A 24,175-nucleotide genomic window follows, 5' to 3' on the forward strand; every position below is an offset into this window, starting at 1 on the left:
CGTATTGTACGCGAAAAAATCAATTAAAACATGATGTGAAAATCGTTTTCGCCGTTCGGACTCTTACGCCCGCCGTCACTCGCAATTTGGTTACGTGTCGTTTTCATTAATTTACGTTGTGTTTATTAAACAGTAATTTCGACGATTCTTTTACTCATGGGTGGTTAACGTGTTGTATTCGTTTAGCTTTTATTGATTCTGCATGGGGAAAACACAACGCGACATATTTCCTAGGGGTTTGTTAGCCTTAGCCACACCTTTGTAAGAATCGCACCCGTTAGAATTATAAATCGAATCTCACTATATTTCTCTATCTCGCGCACGAAAAGTCTATTACGTATTTCTATAAAACACTTTCGTTTATGCGCAATAACATGGTCTCGTATACGATAATATCACGACAAACGCGTAGTAGTAGCTTGCTCGACGAATTTTCACGGATCGCGGTGTGTGTTCGGCGAAAAAATAACAATTTACGTGGAAGCCGTCCCACGTCACCGACGGCGGCAATGTAGACGATGTAAATCTGAACATTTATCACCGACGTTTATCTCGCTTTTCGATGAAGCCATGCGCGCTCCCATTATATATGCACCCTTTCACCTTAGCTATCCGCACCTAACCACAGCCCTAATTCAACCGATAAATGCGCGTCCACAACGTCCGCCGAAACGAAACGAGAATCATTGAGAATGATGTCGAGGGCGTTGCGACGGTTCGGATAGTTTTCTTGAACACGGCGTTCCGCGTATGCAATTTAGCATCACCGCTGTACGCGATGCACGACATCGTTAAACAGCAATAAATATTATTCTGTTGACGTAGCGGTCAAGGTAATACAATTATTTTTTTTTCTTGTTACTCTTTTCAATACAACATTACGTAAAATTTAATTTTCCCATTATAATTATCGAAATCATCGAGAGCAATAAATAATTTGTCAAATATGTAATGCATATATCTATGTCCATTACACAAGTCTATTTCTGAAGATAAGGTTAGGATATATATATATATGGAAGCAATGATACGTGAAATACGTTGTGAGACCAATTCGTAAAAGTCTTAATATCTATACTGAACAAAGAGAGATGAAAAACGTTTGATCAATCCGAAAAAATGAAAAATTACATAAAATATTTTGTTTCAACGAATTTTAAAACTTTGTTAATACTAACTACATTTCTGGAGTCAGATTTTTTGCGTATTAATCCGACGACATACGTTTTTTCGCGCATTTTAATTATATCGGTCTGCCCAGGCGCATATTAGGAATTGTTTTAATGTTAGGTTACGATCACGCACGTAAAAATTACAATAATTACAATAATAATACCAGTTCTCGGAATGCACTCACGGTTCTTTATGATGTTCGTACATCGTAAATAGTGTTAAGACTAAGGCTCGTAAGTGCATGTTTTTTTATTGCTAAATAGGAATTCGTGCTAATTGAGATTTCAAATAAATTTCATAACAGTAGTGTAATATATTTTTTTTAATATATATTTTTATATATTTTTTTTTTTTTTTTATAACAACTACTTAGGAAAAATTTAATTATTTTAAAATTATTTATTATATTATTTTATTAATATATTTAATAGGAAATATTTTTATATAATTTATAGTGTACAAGCACGTAGTTGATATTTCGAAGTTATCAGCGTATATAATTTCTTAAAGATGGGTTATGTAGTCAACAACCGAGTTTATATACAAAGAAAAAATCTCGATGTTGAAACGTATTCTAAAGAGCCACAGATTACAAGCTCTAAAGAACGGCATGTGGTTCCGAAGCCGCAGGTTGCCGACCCTTGTCGTTAGATTCAGGAAAATCGTATTTCGTGGTAAATACAAATGCAAATTAATTCAACCGAAGAGTGACATTTATAAATATTTAAAAAAAATAAAAACGATATATTTCAAAGCTTCGTACTCTATCATACGTGATAATTTCTTATGAGATCTAAGGAAATAAAATGTATCATTTATAAATCTGAATTAATATTATTTTTCAATCTTAATATTAGTTTCCAACAAATGTGATTACAACAAACGCTTTCTCCAATTTTCTGTATCTATCGCCATTTTTTTAAGCTTCCTGTTGGCTGATGTATTTTGTTACTCTTGGTGTTGTGTTCCTTCTATCATTTCTTCAATTATTATACTATAAGATTCGTCTCCATGTCTCAGTGTTTGTCTGATCATCTGTCATTTCCATCTCCTTAAGGCGTCTATCGATGATCGCTTTTATCCTATTGTTATTAAGACCTCATTATTTGTCATCGTATATGAATTAATGTTTTTTTTTATACTTAAAATTCGCAATTGTTTTTTTTTTCTGCATGCATATAAGTTCATGTTTTTTTAAAAACTTTAATGCGTATTTAAATACCTATATTATTGCCATATTTTAGTTCGTTATTGAATTTGTACATACGTTCCATAGCGCTCGTGAACTCGCAAGCTTAGATGATGATGGACAATGTTTTTGGTAAACATGAGCGTTACAGTAAAGACAGTTTTCCATTTCGAGTGATAAAACGTATTTCATGCGAATCCATGCTGAATGGTGACGGCGAAAGGCTAGGAAAAGTATACGACTATATATTTATATAATAATAATATATTTTACGAATCAACCCATAATTTTCAAACGGGTAATTAGGTATGCACTGTGCTGCTCCAATAATCGTACTGGTAATTAATGCAATATAATTATGGTGATCGCGATATATCGTGTGTGTGTGTGTGTGTGTGTTTGCACCTATAAGTATATAAATGTTTCATAATGGTTCGCGTTCAATTATTTATATTTCCGACCGTTTACTAAAAAAAAAATACACGTCATATATTATTATTATATTACGTCGGTTAAACACTGTATTATTATGTTAATGATATAAATTATTATACACTGTCATCGTTCGCTGTCACTGTCGTCTTGCGCATTGAATATTAAATTCAAACGAGTGTACGTAAATTTATATATGCATATTATATGTATACGTGCGTAGATCTTCGGAGAGAATATTCGAGTTCTTAAACCACTCTATACAAATAGTTTTTAAATTACCTTAAAAATGAAATTTCGAAACGTCCCGAACGCGGGTGAAACAGCATGGTATAGTTCAGCGCGGTGGTGGCGGTGGTGGTGGTGGTGGTGATGGTGGTGTTGGTGGCGGAACCAAAAGGCATGCTTTTTGTTGAGAATTCGAAATTGTTGTCAAAGGAATGTTCAAAACCGATTTTCCCGTTTGTTCTTATCGGAATCACATTGACAGTCAAAGTGATTTCTAAAACGCGAACTTGGTCGAAACTTTCTCAACACGAAAGCGTTGTTGTTTTGTCTTTTCACAATGTCCAGCTAGCATAACTTTTCTTTCTTTTCCTATCATTTCCCTCTCTTTTTATCTTTTTTCTCTCTCATACTCTTTCCATAACACTACCTCTTTTACACTCGCGTTATTTATTTCAAATATTCTCACAGTTCGCCTCAGAATCGCTTTACTTTTCGCAATGCGACCCGCCGCGCCATCCGGGACATGACATTTGCAAACAAAAACAATACATTTTATTAACTATATAAATATATACAATATTTGAAACCCAAACTTTTGTGGCACATTATTGGCACAGTTGTAATTTTTATGTTTTTATAAATCGCGTCGTAAATTAATACGCTGTCGGCGAATTCAGTTGAATCCAAGCTATTTCATTAAAAACAATTAGACCTTTTAGTTTTTCGGCACGAAAAATAATAATAAAACCGCTATGGGTTGGTGCACAGTTTATTATTATTATTATTATTATTATTATTATTATTATTATTATAAAGTATAATAAATTCGAATATGTCGAAATATGAATAGGATAAAAATTATCAAATATTCAGCATCAATTAACTTTTAAACTTAAAGCGCAGATACACATATTTAATTTAAATTAAATAATTTCTTAAATATATTTTTTATTATTTTATTTTAAATTCCATAAATTGACAATAATAGTATAACATTTTTACTTGATATAAGATTATTATCTGTGTATTTTAATAAAATCATATACGCTACTTAATAAATCATTAAGTCGATAGGATTCGAAACTATAGGAAAAATTATTCATACTATAATCAAGACTTTATCTTATTACGATATTGTAGTAAATAATACGGTGAATATAAAATAATGATTTTGCGTAAGCTAACTCGATAAAATTATTAAGTTCTTTAGAATTTTTTTTCCAGCAATACTATAATGCAATGATCGTTGTTGATCGGTAAAAAAAAAAAAGGAAGTTACAAGTGTTCTAACCACCGAAAAATTGAACTGTTTGTTTTGTAGTTTGAAAATATAATTAAATATGAAAATCTGACTTAACCCTTTTCAACCGCACGTCAGGAATATATAAATTATTATAATAACGTATACAATAGTGAACTATGTATTTTTGTGTTTTCTTTCATTATTAGTTTTTTTTTAATACAATTACGCGAATTCAAAAGGAAATGTTTTTTCTGATAGAAAAATATTTCAATCGATTTTTATGCATATAAAATAATTTTACTTTTAATTATTGTAATATTATACTTATAAATTATTGTTTTAATTGTTGTTGTTTCAAGTGAAGTAATTTTGCTGACACAACCTCTCAATAAACATTATTACCAAAATGATTATTAAAATTAAACGAAGAAAATTGTTTATAGTGTTTTCAGGGTTTAAAATAAACTCCTTCTAATTAAAGTAAATTATGTGATTACTATAGGCATGAAAACGCTAAACAAATCTTTCAAATCGCTCGTAAACGTTTTACGTAATTGAAATTGTTAATTTATTAAATTCACACATCGACGCATAGTCAGATTATAATACTTCACCGTTCGTTAAAAAGAAGTTCTTGATGTTTTTTTTTTCTTTTTTGTTATAATCGGAGAATGATGAATACACTCTAACGGTGTTTTTTCATTGGATACCAAACGACGATGGTTGTTAAAAGCCATTGTTAGCCGAAGAAGGAACAATACACATTTTTTTTTTTTTTTATATAAACTCAAAATTCCACATTTTAATTACATCTAAAAATATATATCTATACATATATATATACAAAAATAATTAGAGTGAAGCTCCGGGAGGGGAAAAAACGGGAGAACATTTTAATTAGCGGTAATTAACAAGTACAACTATTTATTATGTTTTACTGTATATAATATCGTGTGTCGTGTGTATGTGCGTGTACGTTTACGCATATTAAAATCATAAAACTTGTTATCGGGAGCTTATAAATATTGACTGGAACGTAATGATTGACATGGGGAAAATATACGGTTCACCCCGATCTCGACGAGACACTCGTAAAGAGAACAACTTGCACGACGTGAGTGTTCATACGATACTACGTGATGTTATTGCTCGAAAGGATGTCGCTGGTAAATATTACGTTCGTCCTGTTCCGCAGTAAGACTAAGATTCCTTTGTTTCTCTGGTTATTTTTCGTGCGCTCGTGTGTAAATTCGATTTGTGTCGTCGCAGATTAGCTTGCATTGCGCACAAAACACCACGTGTGCCCCGCTTAGTTCAACGTGTCCTCACGCGATATCTGCTAGCTCTCACACGCGAAACGATTTTTCGAGAGCAAAAACTTGCTTGCTTGTTTGCTACGTGTACAAAAATTGGAGGCAGGGAGGTTTAGGTTGCACGTTTTCATTCATATATAATTTATAAACTGCTTTTACCCCGTAAGAATATATCCGACGGTTTTCCTGGATTTCGGAGAAGTAGGAGGGTTTGAACCCTTAAACTTCCCCCTTTTGTGAACACGTATAACCATGACGTTGTCAAAAACTCCACGGCACCCGGTCACTTTCGCCGCAAGCGTTCGACCAACGTTAAACGAACGGTTCTACCGGGGTAAAATTACACCGTGCGCTCATAGTGATAACAACGATAATCGTACCGAACCGATTTCAAGCGTTTTCTCTTTCTCACCGTGCATCACGCACCCCGCGGTAGCGAACATAAAAATACGTACGCAACCCCCCCCCCCTACACACCATCCCTCCTAAGAAATTCTTGAACATTTCTATTCAAATATTTTGTACATAGTTTGCATGAACTTGTTAGACGGTCCTTAGAATTTTTACGACACCAGTGTTCGAGCAATATCGAAAATGCAGAAGGGGATTGACGACATATATCTCCAGCCCCTCCTAATGTAAATAATCAAGTATTTATGTTTTATACTGCACGATTCAAGAATTCAATTCGTATGATGATTTCTTTGGTGGGGAGGAGATTGGGGATACGTACGTTATAAAAATAATTTTTTGGTACAGATTAGTCATTATTGTTGTTGATTTCTTTTCTTTTCCTTTCTTTTTCTTCCGGTATTCTCACTTCTTTGCTGCGGGGGTGAATAAAATTAATTTTATCCGCGCCCAATAATTAATTCAAACATGACTCGTATTAGGAATAAAAAATAAAATGATCAAATCCGTGGGCGCTTTAAAAAGGATTCGCGAACGTTTCGGCCGGCGCGTTTGCCTCCCCCCTTAGATTTGGATGTCCGCTAACGAATGCCAGTTTGCGCATAGCGAATAAATATACTCGCTACGGCGGTGTGTACACCAGAGCTCACGAGCTTCGAGCAGCGCAAAGCGCGACAAACAAACACGTGGTTTCGTTTCGATCGAGTGCAAAAAAGCGGTTATCGGTTGTGCGAGCCGTAGCATGGGACAACGTTTACATCACGGAACAACTCATTGTGTTATGCCGTTATTTTTTCTTATCGGATGCTATTGTCGAAAAGACTAAAGACAAGCCCAACCGCAATTGCCGCGCCGGCCTAGGTCCGATTCGCCTACTGCGCATTGTAAGGCATGTGATTTTATAGTTTTTCAACGTGTCGAATTTGGTAGTATTAAAAATCATGTGTACCGTGAAATATTCCCCGGAGACCCGGCGCGTCAGTGTTATTCCGATTTCCGATCGATTTCGATTCGAAGTCGATACCGCCTACAGTTGCTCAGAACCGTCCATGTCGAATGCATAACGTGCACGTTGCTGATAATGATTTCGCATTCGAGTTTTTTTTTTCCTTTTATTTAATATTGTTTTACTTTGTGCGGTTCACCAGAAACCACTGTTATGCGAAAACTTTCGGTTACGTTTTGTCGCCACGAAGTTATTGAGCTGCGGAATGCGGTCATATAATAATTGATTATTATAACAGATAATCGGACCGTGTTCCAGTATTTTAATTCTAAATAACGGGTAAAAAACAGGTTTACCACCGATCGTTAAACAACGATAACGCATGTGTTTATCACGTTTACGCAGTCCGGTGTAAAATAGTCTTGCGACCGTACAATTTCGCCCTTCGATCGCAACAGATTGCTGTTAACCGTACACCGATCCCGTGGTACATTTTTCCCCGAACACCGTCCGCACACGCGTCCTAAACCCACCCAGTGGTAATATTTCCCGACGACGAGATCGTGTCCGTTTTTCGTGCACGTTATGCGTTGACTGCGCGTGGTGCATAACAATTACGAATCCGCAGCAGCACGTAATCGCGATCGTTCCAGTTGAGCCGACGAAATGTGGTAGGTTCTGTCTACACATTTAGATCCGAGCAGAGGCTGTACGTTTGACGAGTGTGCACACCGGTAAATTAAATTAGGATTACGTTTAACTCGCCGAATTCGCGCGCGATCGAGGCAACACGTACCGGTGCGTACGGTGCTCACGTGTTCCGAACCAGTGAAGTCGGAACGCGCAATGAATTTAGACCCGAATTAACATAAAATCCATGGGAACGGGTACCAGAAGAAAAAACTACGGCTAACGGCGCCGCGTTAACGTTCTATTGAAATGTCAGATGTAGCCGTTAAAATTAATTGCGAATCGTAATGATTTTTCCCTGTGCACTACGTTCGATTTCATTAAGTTTTTATTATTATTATTATAATTATCTATTTATGAACAAAAAAACACCCGTTGGGCATAGGATACAGATATCAATTTACAGAAATAACGATAACAATGTGAGTCAATACCGATCGTGATTAAAAACGAAAGAAAAAAATAAAAAAAATAAAACCAACATAATATAAAAAAAAAAAAAACCAACCAATACCACAGGTAACGTGTGTGTTTCTGCCTTTGCAGTTCCAAAGGTTCTTTTATACGTTAAATAAATAAAAATAGCTAGTAATATACCACGGCTTAGAATAATCGTGTCGTGATGACAGCTAACCTAGCAGTCAACAGCTAGAAAATAAAATCATTTTCCTCCAGTCTACGTGTTACTGTTATTTCCGTTACGGTCACGGGGTAGCAACGATCAGGGAGCGAGCGAAAGAGAAGTCCATAACTAAACGTTATGTAAGCTCATTGTGCAAAGTTAATTAAAATAAACATACAAAAGCCATAAAATTTGCCATTTCCACGGTGCATAAAGTGTGTTTTCTTGTGTTTTCAGAATATACAATCGTTAATTTGCGAATTTCATAACTTATACAAATCAAACCGTTTTATCGACGAACCAAAAATGTTTGTTGTTCGTAATCCAATCGTTACGATTGTACACGACGAGGTGAAACCGTGCACGTTCACAAGATATGTGTTTGTTATAAATTTTAAATACACGTATAACTTTTATCGAATCTGCATTGAAAATTTGAAGGAAACTTGTTGTGGTGGAAAGTCGAACTTGGATCTCAGAATCTAAGGAAATTTGATCGAAAAGTGCAGGCAACAAAATTGTCACGTCATTCAGGTGTTCATCCATAATCATACTATTCGATTTTGTCAAGTGATCACTCACGAGATTGTTTTTTTTTTTTTTACATATCTTTTGAATCTAAAACCTCAAGTCGATCAACCGTAATGACTAAGTGTAGTGTTTCGTGATAGTATATTAATTGCTCGTATCTCTTATTCCAGTGCCGCCGGACATAATCACCGACGAGTCGAGCGCCGACTTGACGCTGATGGAAGGCGAAAACGCAACGCTTTCGTGCCATGCCACCGGCAACCCCGAGCCCAAGATCACGTGGAGGCGTGAAAACGGACAACCGTTGATGCTGCGCACCGGATCCAGGGACTTGGTCAAACGTGAGTACTTGTACACTGCACCGTTCGTTACGCTATTAATATAAATGTAAGAGCCATTTGTGTCTTTTCCTCCTCTTGATTGACGTGACACGTTTCCCGGAATATCCAGCGGCTATAAAAGTCGATTTTCAGCAAAAAAAAAAATAAATAAATAAATAAAAATAAAAAAATAAATTATGTAAACGTGTAACAAAATATTCCGCTATCCCTTTTATGGCCTCGCCCAACCATTCTCGCTTTCAAGTGAATTTCTGTCACTTCCCACACTAAACCCGTGAATAGACCCACGGTTTTCGATGCTTCTACTGTTGTGCTGTTGTGTTCCCCGAATGTTGTGTTCTTACCGTTTAGAGGCACATAAAAACAATTATCGTATCAAGTCACGTGTAGAGATTAATTTAATCAAACCGCGTTCGTTTCGTTCAACAGTCGATACATTTGTCAATGACTGATGTAATGTATTCAAACAAGCATCCGTTCCGCGTAACACAGCGATTGCCACAAATAATCGGTGGGAGGGGAACCCCAGTTCTTTACTATCCATGAAAAACTACTGATTTAGTTGTTTTAGTTTATTACGCGGTATATCGAGTGACGTTCGAGACCTAAAGCTCGTTTGGGGTCGTTCGAATACCACGAGATCGATCTGAGTGTTTTGGAATGAGATGGGGGGAAACTTCGCAAATGGAGAGGAGCAAGGATAGAAAAGGGAATCGAACTGTGCCGAAACGGTCGAGTTACCGAACAAACATAAACAGTGGCTACGTCACACGATCGCGTTTCGTATGACACCAATCTCGGTAATTGACCGGACGGCCGAGCCGTGTCGTCGCGCGTCGTCGATGTTTCGATTAGTTATTGCGACGGCTTGACCAACAACTTTGACCACGGTACGTCTGATAGCCGTCCGACCAATGGCTAGGTAAGATCATGTGTCGAAGGTATTAATCCTGCGGGGATCTGTCCCGTACTCTCGCGGTCGAAGCTTGACTTGATTCGAATCATATAATAATAGGGTGGACGACCCGATGCGAAAATAAAATATCGGCTTTTTACGTCGTTGTAAAAATAAATAATAACCATGTGGGAAGGGAATGAAAAACGTGACTGTGGTGCGAGGAGAAACTGTGCAGTGCTCGCCCACTCGGTATTATGTTGTCTAATAGTATACGTATCCGATTGCGATATCTCACACAGTGTTGTGTACAAGGTGTGACGGTGTTATCGTTTTTCGATTAATTTAATATATCGTCTGTTCCTTTTTTTAATGCTATTTAAACGAGGTCAAGCGGAATTTATGGCAGCAACACTAAAATACTGAGTTGGCGCTCATGATCGTGCGGATAATCGTATCGATACGAAGCCTACGATAACGTTTACGTTGCGCGTTCGATTTCCTCTTGCAAATATTTTATTGTGCACGGGAATACTCAGTCCGTCGATAATGATCGTTCGACGTCGGTAAGGACGTTAATTGAGTGTAAAAAATTAAAATTAAAAAATTATAAAAAAAATACTCCCTTATCGAAGGATGTACTCTTTGATGTTATGGAAAACACGACAATCGTTGGCGTAATTCGTTCGTATATCGTGTTTTCGATGGACCTCCTCATTATTATTATACAATCCTTTGGAATCGATGATTATTTAGAATATCTTTTGTAAGCAACTTTTCTCCGAAACCCGTGCTGTACGAATTTTGTAATAATCCTCCGCAACGATGCTGCCGCTGCAATTGGATTTTGCGAACGCCTTTAAATCGAATCTCGTACATATCGTGTACATGCATTATAATAGAATTATTATCATTTTGCACGCTTTTGATGTCTGGCCCACGTCGAATGAACGGGAAAAATAAAATATTAAAAGCATTCAATCCGATACCAAATAAACTTTGAGTCTCCAGTTACTGCGTGCAATATTATCATCATGTGTTTATATTTACAACACAAATAAACTTTAAACTGCGATAATATTCAAATAATAAAAAATTAAAAACTATACATAATACTTAATCGTACTTTATGTACACATTTATATTGTACAATACGTATTATTTAGAACGTGGTGAACACATCTATATGATTCAGTCATCATCATAAAGCGATTTTTTTTTTCGAGGGTCCTTCGCTTCCGTTATTTATAACATTTTTTCGTATACCGATGGAATACGACGCGGGTTCGAGAAGCAAATAAACTCGCCGACACCAGCGGCGAATAAAGTTGTTGGGAAACGTTTGTCGTTCCGCGACAATTATTTACTAACATACACGCACTGTTAATCCGTGCGTACCCATTTTAACGATCAATTTAGCCGATTTTTGTTTTTTTTTCCACCTCGGCACGCCGCTCAGGATGGTTAGATTACGAACTGCAATCGTACATTCGGTCGGTCTTCGGATTCAAACTTTCTCCGGGACTTGATGTGCCAGGACGGACGTAAGGACCCATCATTTGTCAATAGTATTTTCGTGTACGAATTACATCGCACGAACCTCGATTACGTACGTCCTTGGTGCACAAATACACTTGCATTCATTACGAGGTGCTTGCAACATTTGCACGAATCACTGGAGGATCACTACGGTTACCGTTCGCCAAAGGTCCGTCAGTAGCGGTTGCGGCACCTGCGTTGTTCTTTATACTACCTCTCGTGAATATGGACGGAAACGATTTATCGAAAATATCGATACACGAAGTCGCTATATCGTGGTATTGATATTGGGTATGCAATGTATCGAAATTACGATATATCGATGGTTAACGATTTTTTGTCTTCTGCACTTACGAATGCGGTACATCACGGCGGAAGTTATTCGGGATTGAAACGCGACGAAAGGTGACCGCGCAGAACGCTGCGATCCACGTACGTAGGGATTTTTTTTTTTTTTTTTTGTTCACGTTCTACAAGTATAAGTGCATTAATTTTGAGCCTATCCTCGTGATTTCATCGTGGACCGTCGCAACGTACGCTGAAAGTATTACGTTGCTACGTAATCGTACAAACGTGCGTAACAATAAAATGCTTGAAACTGGGCGTGAATCGGGGACGAAACGATAATGCGCGTAGTCTGGGCAATGCCAAGAAGGGGTACAAAAAACGTAAACGTAATACAGTGGTCACCTGCGATAAGGGAGGTTTTACGCGGCTGAAACACGGGAAATAGTTATCGGCCACGAACGGTATAATAGCTATAATAATATACCTACGTACGTACGCGCGGAAAGTTCCTTTTTGGACCCAAGTTTTGCAGAAGGGAAAGAATAGTATTCGAGTCATAACACTAGCTGGGAACCCTAATTTACACACGGACAAACGCCGAAAAATATAATCTATAGAAATTGTCGACCCGGACACTGTGCATTATCCTTTTACCGCGCGTGACGCCTCAAATGACCGGCCCATAAACGTATTGCTCTTCGTGACGATTCGAACTTAACCCAAGTCCCGTCGTTGTTTCCTTGCTCTCTTGAAGTGATATCGACGCGATTTCAGCCGACGGTAAAGTGTTCTACTTACTGCGCACTCATGTATTTGTTTGGAATCAGTTTTTGTTTCTCTCCCCCCCCCCTTCGCCCGACCAAGAGCTATTCTCGACAGAAAAGTGCACGGAACACCGATCGTTGGATATACGACTTTCTTACACTCTCGTTCTTTAGATATTTATTTATAAACGGGAAAATAATACATAAGGGGCGAATTGCTGAGTAACTTTGCGAACACGTCGTGTGCCGACCGAAAACCGTGCATAATTCACGTGCCTAAAATAAATCCGGACGAATAATGAATGGCTCGTCCGCGGTACCTGTACAACATGCATTATATATAAATATCGTTTTTAATCAAACGTAAAGTCAAAAGGTTCGAGTCAAGTGTTCAAGTTAAGTTTCTTGATCGACTGTTTGATCACTGCACTGGAGACAATTGTATCCATCCGAGAATAAAGAATTCATGTTTTTCCGCGAGTTTTTATTGCAGTAATAATGTTTACTAATATTAACGCGTAAACCGGCGGTGACTGCAAGAACGGGACTGCCGCCGTCGCTGCCAAAGGTAGAATTACTCACGCAAAAAACACGCTACTTTCCCAGGCCAGGACGAAATGACACGGTAGTCGTTCGCAGCCGAGCGTTTCCCTTCGGTGGTTTGGCGAGTCGTGGGACAGTTCGAATGAAACCTAGAGCGAATGACCGAATGGTTTTCTTGTCGTTTGAAATAGAAGAAAATCCACTCGGTCTGTCACCGGCGCCTATATTTTTGTAAGCGCACGTCTGAACGAATCTTAAACCTGGTCCGCTCTATTGATATCTCTCGGGCTTTTTTCCCGCGTACGTATTTCCATTCGTGCAAGAACGATTGGAACGAATTGGAACTTTGACGACGCACAACTTTTCATGCTCAAACTTGTATAACACGGTGGACAAAAATTGGCTTGCGGATGTTCAGTTTGTTTTCGAAAACTGATAAGGTACCGTGTAACTTCGAAAATAACAGAACGAATATCGTCGGCCTAATTTGCATGTTTTGTAAGTCTAACTATATGAAATTATCGGGACACGTATTTTTTTCAAGATCTAATTGCCATACGTCGAAGAGACGGTTTATATTTATCAATTTGGTGATGGATAAATCAATAAACCAAAGATTTGGTTATATAAAACGGTGCAATTATATTTCTCAACTTTTATAAATAAATAATTCCAACATAAAAAACTAAGAATACACGATCTTTGCGATCGGACGATATAGTCTATAAAGGTACACAACCTATGCATACGACGACGACAACTACATTACTATAAATCGACAAAACGGATGTTTCTAAAAAAAAAAATATTAAATTTGCATAGCTATACCATACCAATTGGTATTTTAAAATAAGACACGAAATGCTTAGGCTATTAATATCTTGAATATTTTCCCTTTACGACCTCGTTAAACAATCGTAAATTGATTAATACTGATAAGTATATTTATCCATTCATTTTTTAATAAAATACATATATCGTGTGTTTGCTTCGTATATTTATGGAAAGATCTAGTCAATGGATATCGTGCTTAGTTTAATTTGTACACATTTGTAATAGAATACGATAAGTACTAAGCGGTAATATTTTCAATGTTAAACAATGAGAAATAAATATTTCCTAAGTCTGATTTTAAATGTGCACGTAACTACTGTGTACTAGACAAAAATAACACCACGACGATTAATAATAATACCTCAAAAAAGATTTAGTCGAAGGGAAATCAGCAAATATAATTTTTGTTGTTTAATATTTCTAAATGTTTTTTCTTTTATACATAGTTTTTAATGTATCGTGTACTAATAAAAGACGTGATGCACCATTTCATTATCGGCTCGCCAGTGACGCTCTTTTTTTCACGATTTTTCAGTACAATTTTTTCCTCCCCATTCGCCTGCAACCCCACACAAAATATCACGTGATGCGTATCCATTGCTAAGTGGAACGAATATTATTTACGTTGAGCATATACAATACTCGTATATGTGTAAAGTGTGTATGTGCGTGTGCGTGTGTGTGTATGTGTGTGTGTGTGTGTGTGTGTGTGTGTATGTGTGTATGTGCGTACGTGTGGGTGCGAGTGTACGTGCGTGTATCATTTGACAAATAAAAATCTAATAAAATCGCACAAAAAATATGTTATGTTCGTACACGTTATATACATAATATGATATAGTCATGTAGGCACGGAAAATATAGTATCCGGCCACGTTGCAGGGAATGATACAGGGCAAGCGGTTATGTGCGGATCTGTACGTATATTATAATATAATTACAGCGCGCTAATTGGAACCATGGAATCACGTCGAAAACACAGGATAAACTATTTCAACGAATAGAGGATATAATTTTAAATGTACAAAATATCTACCAGAGTGAAACACTGCCATCGGCGTATTAACGTAGAATAATTACGTATTTTGTGCATTACGTACACGTTTTAAGAGTACGTTTCGTATGATGCACATGCCAATTATGCAGAACATGAAGTACACGAGGGATTGGGCACGTACGAGTTCATAAAATGGCGATGTACACCTGATAGTGACGATAGTATGAATGGCATTCCATTGAAAAAATGTTATCGAAAAGAATTCGTACCGTTCAGCACTTAATGTAATTGTGCACCCGCGTGTGTATTTCATGTTATGATGGAACACGGGAAAAAAACACTGGCTCAAGTCGCATATAAAAAATTTCCCATTTCCTCCGTTTCCGAATCTGAATCGATGTATAAAGTCCCATCGAACGTTCGACTGTCGTTCATGATAAGTATCGATAACTTTTGTCTAAACCGATTACTATGCGGCGGAATCTTTCTCATCATCACCTACGAGCTATCATATATTGCATTGTACGACAATCAACACTAAAGATTTAACGGAAAAACAAACGTACGGTTGACCTAGATTTACATTTAAGGATTTCAGATCTGCTAAATCACAACATTAGATCATAAAAAGTTATGAAGACGAATAGGGGTAACTATGGGTGCGATAAATTGATAATTTAATATAAGTAGTCTTGAATTTGATCGCAAAATAATTGTTTTTAAATTTTGAGAAAAAAACTTCGATCCGATCGGTCTCAAATTTTAATCGTATACGATTGGCACTACCAAAGGAGATCCACCGCCGTCAAACATACGATGACGGACGAGTAATTAATTTATGATTACTATAATATTAAACTTTTGTTTAACAAAAACACAAATCGATAACGTAAATATCAATAAAAGTATATTATCATACGGTGACACAAACAGAAAACAAATTAAATATCATCTTGAAAACAGTTGAATCCTTCACGTTTTAGTAAGAATCAAATTTTTCATTTTCTTTTTATACAAAAACATGTATGCTTTTTATGTAATATATAAATTCCGTATACATACTTACATGTGTTTTTTTTTTTAAATAAAATGTTTATGAACTTAAATCTTTACTGGCACAAAACCGATCATGATAACACGTGATGGTAAATCCTTACAGAGCGTATTACACGATGTAGTAACGCAAACGATAGTTAATGTATAACAATATATAACATAATATACTCGATGATCCTATAGAATTCCGTGTGGACAACAACTCATAACAATCTATATACGGTCAGTACAGATATAAATACTAGTAAGTCATCTCATAACACGTGGTTTAGCGTGCGTTGTAGTCGAGCCGTTAAAACCACGGTAGACAATAAAGTATTATATACACCGTGGTTATAACGAACGAAAGTGCTCTGCACGGTCGTAAACATATGGAACTCTGAAATCCGAAACAGTCATTAGAAAGCTGGAGAGAAATACACTTCCGTCGTACGAAGAATAACACACACCTATCTTAACAACGATAAAAACTCAAATAGTTGACAATGTCTTTGACTGGATCAAATGTACTAATCAGACACTCGTTCCAGTATTTCGCGATCGACTCCCGTGCAACACACGACTCCTGAATCCTGTCCTACTTCTTCGTTGTATGAATATTAAACAATAATGTTAGTCGACTACAACAGGCAGATTGGTTCTTTTTTATTTTCCTCAACTCGACCAGTCAAACGGTAAACGTATTTTTGTTTCACTCGCCAGAACATGAGAGTCGTATCGTATTTTTATTTTCGATTCGGATGCGGTAGTAAATCATCGCATTTGGATTATAAGAGAGCTCATAGTATTTATAAGACGTTTTTTAACATTTTAAGTGCTCGTAAACATAATTTATGGGTACAGATTTTCATATTTTACCGAATAAAATAATAATGCATATTAGAAGAGTGACAAAGTAATAACATGTCCTGCCTTATAAAAGTCTAAACAACAAATCCTGTAAGAGTGATATCTTTAAGAAATTAAAAAACGATCTTCATAATTTTACTGCGGCAATAATCTGAAAAATTTAAAAAACTAATAAAACCGTAATGGTCAAAATTACATCGGCTATCCTTCTCGCCCAATACTTTTATTCTGTTTAGTATCGAATATCGTACCATGCCATATAATACCATGATGTCGTTGATAGGTTAAATTATTTCATTCGTGTCAAACGTCCAATGTGACGAACGATGGCAACGATTCGCCAACAATATTATAAAGCCATTAGTGACATCAAAGAGAGACGGAATTTAATAATTGTATTTTTTTACAGTCAATTTTTCGTAAATATTTATAGGTAACATTAAAACAAAAACATCGAACGCTGTTAAAAATTATGATGAAAAAGTCTCTTGTCTTTACTACACACAAGATTGTTCATGACAGTTCGAGTTTCCGTGTGAAAAACGAACTAACCAAAAAGCGAACTAAGTACACAGACAAGCATACAGTTCCCCTTTTCTTTTGTCCACTTTCGGATCAAAAATTAGTCGTACATATTAATTGGTAGTACAGTTTTAAATAATATTGGGTTTACAATTTCAGTAATTATTTCTAAACGTATAATTACTACTTCGTAACAGAACATTTGGAGTTTGCTTGAAATTGCATGTTTGAATACGATAATAACTTATAATTTTCTGTAGAAATAATATATAATTACAGTGCTTATAATAATAAACGAACCATATGATTCATTTATACATAATATGAACGAGGTAATTTTGATAGTAAAAATATAAAATAAATGTTAAACTTAATGCAAAACTTATTCGAATCCATATTTTCTTATTTGGATGTAATAAATCGAGATAAAGTTACAAAATTGCTTATACTATAAATCGCTTTTAAATAATAACTTAATATATTATTAAATAAGCCTTGAATTTATGTGTTGAAAAAACCTTAAAAATAAACATAGTGCTATGGAGTTTACAATTATGACCTTAAAATATATTTGAAAAACGTTTGGTTGAAAATTTAAATTTTATAACAATTATAATTAATTACTTAACTACGTTTTATGAAAATTATATGTTTGTCCATTAATAGTAACTTACGTATTCTAAGACAGATCTAATACACTCATAAATTTGAAAACAACGTACTTACGTATAATATTTACATATTTCTCTGGGTTATTTCATAGTTTTCGAAAACAATTATTTTAACCTGTTTAAATAAAAACAATATTTCCGAATAAAATCAGAAAATGTTAAATAAAACGTTGAACCGTATTCTTAAAACAATACAAAGTGATCGTCTCAATGTGTTGTCATACTACGATTCGTTTACTGTTATTAGAGCTAAAGTAAGTTGATTTTTATCATTTTGTAAAAACTTAATTCGAATAATGCACATCGTATTGGATTTAAGACAAGACGTAAAATAAATATTGTTGAACAAATATTTCATAGTATAGTCCATAGGCGGTAATGATCATGATTATGCCGTATACTATATTATTAATTTATTTTCAACGGATCATACGATGCAATTACAATAATAATAAAATAATATTACGTTATATATATAAATATATATATATATATATATTATTATTAATATTATATTATAATTATGCTGTAAATTTATTACATTTTATTTTAGAACGATGATTCATATTTTTCAAAGTGGCTATATTAACTATAAATTATACGCCAAATATAAACAATTTATAAGCACGTTATTTAAAGGTTTCATATTCTTATTGAAGTATTTCATTATACGTCTCGCTGCAGTGGTATTATAGATATTATTTGTTTTTTAAGTTTTTATCTGCAGACTAAACAATTAATAACTTTATAAGGAATAACATTAAAGTACAAATAAAAATATATAAATAAATAGTAACAAAAAATCAGAAGAAAAAAAAAATGCAAATCGAGTTTTTAGTATTTTTTTCTGTTTTTCTTGTTGTTGAATTTGTGCAAGTGAAAACCAGAATATCTGTAGAAAATATACACAATTATGCATAATAATCCACTCGTATTTCGTATAATGATAGTAATAATAAATAATAATATAAAAATTTATATGTCACAATCACCATTGTGCGTATAGTTTCTCAGTGGATTTCGAAAGGTACATTGTTTGTTGTATTATAAAACATTTAAAAACGTAGTTTTTAAACCATCATTAGAAATACATGAAAATAATAATAATAAAAACAAACCGACAACCTAAATTATTATTTGACGTGAAAGATTATGATATGTAGGAGGGTAAGTTAAAAAGTTTAATTCTTGGTCAATAACGTTGATTAAATGAATTTATAAGTAAATGGTTTTGAATCAAAATTAGAAAACTACTGCGATAAATAGCAACTTTTTTGAAGATTTAGATAAGTCCAAAAACGTGTTCCACTGTCTATTTACTTTACTCTGATAATTTTCATACAAAATCAGTTTATTAAAACGTATAATGTAAAAATAGCCAATTATTTTCCAACATCGGTTAGTTAAATAATTTAATTTAAATCGTATGAGCGTGTATAATTGGAAATATTTTACATTTAAATTCAATAGCGTACGTACTCTGCGACGAATCATTATTTTCAGAACGTACGCGGAAGTCATACTGAAAATGCGTCATATTTGTTGATTTTGTAAAATATAAAATAATTACTCTCGTCGGGTGGATTAAGGATAACATTACGTATATGTATTAAATTATATAATATTTCATCGGAAATTACGTAATATAATTGTTTAATTATAATAAAATGTAAATGGATGATTTTCATAAAATCGATTATACACCTAACGAGAAAATATTCGAATTTTAATAATTTTTTTTTTGTTTTTTAGTGTTTTTTATTTATTATTTTTAAATTGTTTTTGTACTTTTCGAAGTTGTATATTCATTATACTATGTACATGCGTATTTGAGTCGCTACACGGTTGGACGGATGAAAATATTTTTCGAAATAATTATGTTTATGTCGAAATCATAGTTTTCTTATACTGAATTTTGATCGTACAGTGGTGACGAGCAACAGTGAATCATGTGCTGTCGAATACTTACTCGAAGGAATTCGTGATTAAGATCTTTGTCATCGTCGTCCAAGTTTGTTGACATACCAGAAATTCGGAGATTGTACGGAAACACTTTCTGTCTGTTTCGCCGTTTCATCTGTATATCTCGTTTTCTTATTCTATATGAATTCTTACGTAAATGTACGTATAATGCACCACTGTTAATCAGAATCGCTATGAGGAAAACGGCAGCGCTGGATATATTGTGTGTGTGTGTATGTGTGTTTAATTAAATTATATACACATACCGACATAATATACGTATCCGGTAAAAAATAAACTTTGACCGATAATTGAGCAAGTTTTTTCCCCGTACCACTCACTGCGCTGTTTAATACATAAAGCCCCACTCGACATAATACCTTGGCCCAACTAACCTCACCTCGTCAACGTTAACCCTCTCGTTGTCGTACTTCTGCTCACCCATGCACGGTTATCACGAAAATCACGTACCCTTATACGGTACACGTGATCCCGAAGATATGATACAAGTACTCTTCGCGTTTTTTCAACCTTTTTAACTTCCCGACCCCCAGAATTTGTAAAAAATATAATCAATCATCTTAAGTTCCACTCCTTTCTTAATATAAAAACTAAATTAAGCTTTTATCTATTTTACCACTTACTAAATATATTATATTATATCATTGACCGTTAACGAAACAAAAACACGAGATTTTGAATTGCAAGTTGAATGAAATTAAATGTATACAAATTACGAACTAACTTACTCATTTTCATCATTACGGTTATGTATTAAAATTTTATTTTTAATGTAAACAAATGATTGTTTTTATACGTCAGCGTTTAATTACTTCTGACGGATATGACCCCAGGTTAAGAAACGCTGATCTGAACCATTAGCGTGGTGAACAACATATAATTTTTATCTACACCCACTTCGCCTCTTTCGTAAAGATATAATTAGTATAATTAAATGTCTTATCGTTGTATATTTTATGGTTTCGTAATTACAAAAGTATATTTTGGAAATTTAAATGTATAGATGTTTCTATTAGTATCTATTTGAAAAAAAAATACGAAAAAACTGTATAAGAACGTGAAAAATAATTTCAACCATTACGCTTAAGCGTATTAAAAACTGCTTGTACTTCATCACACCACGGAGCTGAACAAACGAATAGTTTGAACCAACCGCAAGACGCGCGAGTGTTCCCTCGATTCTCTAAATGTTATCTCATCGAGAACATTTCACACGATTTGGGTCGATGCATATTTTCGTTTCTTTCAATACCTTTGGTCTCCTGGTTAATATTTGGTGTTATGAAAACAAAACCTTCGGCCAGATAAGCGCATACAATACTTGCGTTATATATGTTGTATACGTTCTCGATGTGAAGGATTTCGTTTGATAATTCGAATCGACGTTAGAACGCAGTTTATTTGATTGCTGTTATTTTAATATCGTACCAGCTATTTGTGCGATTAAACTTATACCAAACCGCAAATCGATGTACGCCGTACGTAAAATCATCGAACGTGGGCTGGATTGAAATGGTTTTTTTTATAAATTTCTGAAGATCGTCTGTGAAAATTATTGTAAGTCGTCTTACATAAGTTTTATAACTCATTTGTAACTATTTGTAACTCAGTTTTCAGAATTTGTAATAACTACTTACTTTGGGCGAAATCAACATTTTCCTGATGGGGAGATAGCCCCCCGACTTTGTCTCATCAACTCCGGACCAACGCCATTCTTTTATATCTCATTTTTAACTATTTGTAATACAATTTTCTGAATTTGTAACTCCTTACTTTGGGCGCTATAAAAAATATTTCATTGGGGAATTTCACGTAGCCCACCAGCGTTTATGAAGTTTCTCCCCTTCCATATGGTCCATATAGTAGACTTCAAAAAAAATTGCGATCCCTCACTACGGGTGTTTTTGAAAAATTTTATTTTTACTAAATATTTTTTAAATTTTTCATTGGGTATTATTTTTTTTAAATAATAGACATTTGTATTAATTGTGTTTAATAATTGTTTTCATTAATATTAATTTAATCTTACCAGTTTTTAAAACTTCTTAATTTCACCGTAATATGCTTTTTTAATTGAGTGGAGGATAATTCACGCAGCCCCCCTCCCACTTTGTTCTATAAATTCCAAACCTTCACTTATATTTTACCTTAACATCACATAGCGTACTTATGTACCTACCTATTTTTGTTGTGTCTAGTGTAAAATATACTAATTTTCTTGTATATATATATTTTATTATGTTTTAAAGTCTCTTAGGGGGTGGGGATTATTTCAATCTTTACCCCTTAAATTACACCCCTATAATATACTGCAGGGCGAATTCCAAGGTCTTATCATGTTAAATGCTAATTTTAAATTTATTATATACGCACCCGGCATGTTTTGTCGCTAGAAAGATGTTACATCTCCGAAGGGCAAACGCTCCAGCCGTTCTACTGTCGTCACGCGGAGTCATCAGACGTAGGTCTGCGCATAGCTCCGACGTGTGACTTGGTGCGGCTAAGGTCGGCCGATTTCAAACTCCTACTTTTCTCCAGCGGGCCCACAGCCATCACGAGTCCGAAATCAAAAGTTCGCGACGCCGGGACCAGGTCCAGGCGGCGCGCCCCCCGTTCTCGGGCACCGTCCAGTTAAGAAAAAAGGGGCTCCCCGAGTTCCCGTGGCATGGGTTTTACAGCCAGTTTTTCGACTGTCGACACCCACTTGGCCGTGCGGCTTTTGAATGCCGCCGTCAGAGCAACTCGGTACGGGGTTGGTAGCGGTCGGTTGGACGCACGGAGTTCCAAGCGGTCGCCTCCCGGAGCAACCCGTCTGACGTTCGTCCATCCCTACGGTTACAGATTTAAAGCTCTGGTCGGCTTAGCGGGTTTCCTCGCTTAGTGCTTAGTTGACTATCGTCCCCGGTTCAGACGAAGAAAGAACTTTCTTTCCCCACTTTCCTTAATTGGACAGTGCCCGAGAACGGGGGGCGCGCCGCTTAGACCTGGTCCCGGCGTCGCGCACCTTTGAGGTCGGACTCGTGGTGGCTGTGGGCCCGCTGGAGAAAAGTAGGAGTTTGAAATCGGCTGACCTTAGCCGCACCCAGTCACACGTCGGAGCTATGCGCAGACCTACGTCTGATGACTCCGCGTGACGACAGCAGAACGGGTGGAGCGTATGTCCTTCGGGGACGTAACATCTTTCAAGCGACTAAACATACGCACCCGGTAGTAGTTGACATGATTTGACCTGCGGCGACCGTCGCCACTTGTAAAATTTGTAGATATTATGCAATAGTTAAGAGGACAATGAATGGCTGATAGATATTTTAAATGTGTTCAACTAAAGCCACCAAAAAAGATTCAATACAAAATAGTTTGTCTTATGCTAACGTTGTGTTGACACCGGCCATGGGAGTCCATTCATTCATGTCAACGACGTATTGACACTGGCGTTCAATGTTCAAGCATGGATAATGTTTCAATATCCAATTGTAAAAAATATAGACATGTGTCTTTTTACAATAAAATGGCAATTAAACAATTACACGTATTTTGTTTTGATAACGGTGTGTGGTGCTACCGCATCATTGCAACATGTTACGCTGAAACATAAGAAAATATGGAGTTGTGTAGCCTATTCTATTTATAACTTAACGGTCAGTACAAAAACTCAACGCACGCAATGGTGACACATACAACTGCATGCGGCAATAACGCATCGTGTGACCCGATCCTTAAATAAAATTATTTTTATTCTTATTATTAAAAATATTGTGTTTTTTTTTTTTTTTTTTTTTTGGTGTTGACGAGTTTTTACATGCGTGCTGTATTTCGTTGGGTTTTCCTATTTTGTATGTAATGGTATCTTCCACATATGCCGATTTCTGTAGACAATAATATTAGGTACGGGCTAGACTTTAGGGTTTGATAACAATAATATTATTAAATTAAAATTAAATTGATTCTGTTCTCATTTGCATCCTTGCATTTTCGGGACGACCATAACAATATATTATCTTTGATCCGACTCGGTGGCAACGTTGACGTTTCGATTTCTGAGACCGTCAAACACCCGCGGTGTATAAATCACCGGGTCCGTATAACATTATTGTGTACCAGATTGTTCGTCGCAC

At 35.6% G+C, this 24,175-nt stretch overlaps 1 protein-coding gene across 1 annotated transcript in view; it reads left to right on the forward strand.

Moving 5' to 3' along the window:
• Nucleotides 1–24,175, forward strand: part of LOC112686728 (lachesin-like) — a 207,423-nt gene that overhangs the window by 35,134 nt on the left and 148,114 nt on the right. Inside the window, exon 3 of the mRNA XM_025559137.1 lies at nucleotides 8,949–9,119. Coding sequence (XP_025414922.1) covers nucleotides 8,949–9,119 — 171 coding nt within the window. The remainder of the gene's footprint in view (nucleotides 1–8,948; nucleotides 9,120–24,175) is intronic.

Source organism: Sipha flava, unplaced genomic scaffold, assembly GCF_003268045.1.
Source record: "Sipha flava isolate LNK unplaced genomic scaffold, YSA_version1 323_pilon_pilon, whole genome shotgun sequence".
NCBI lineage: Eukaryota > Metazoa > Arthropoda > Insecta > Hemiptera > Aphididae > Sipha > Sipha flava.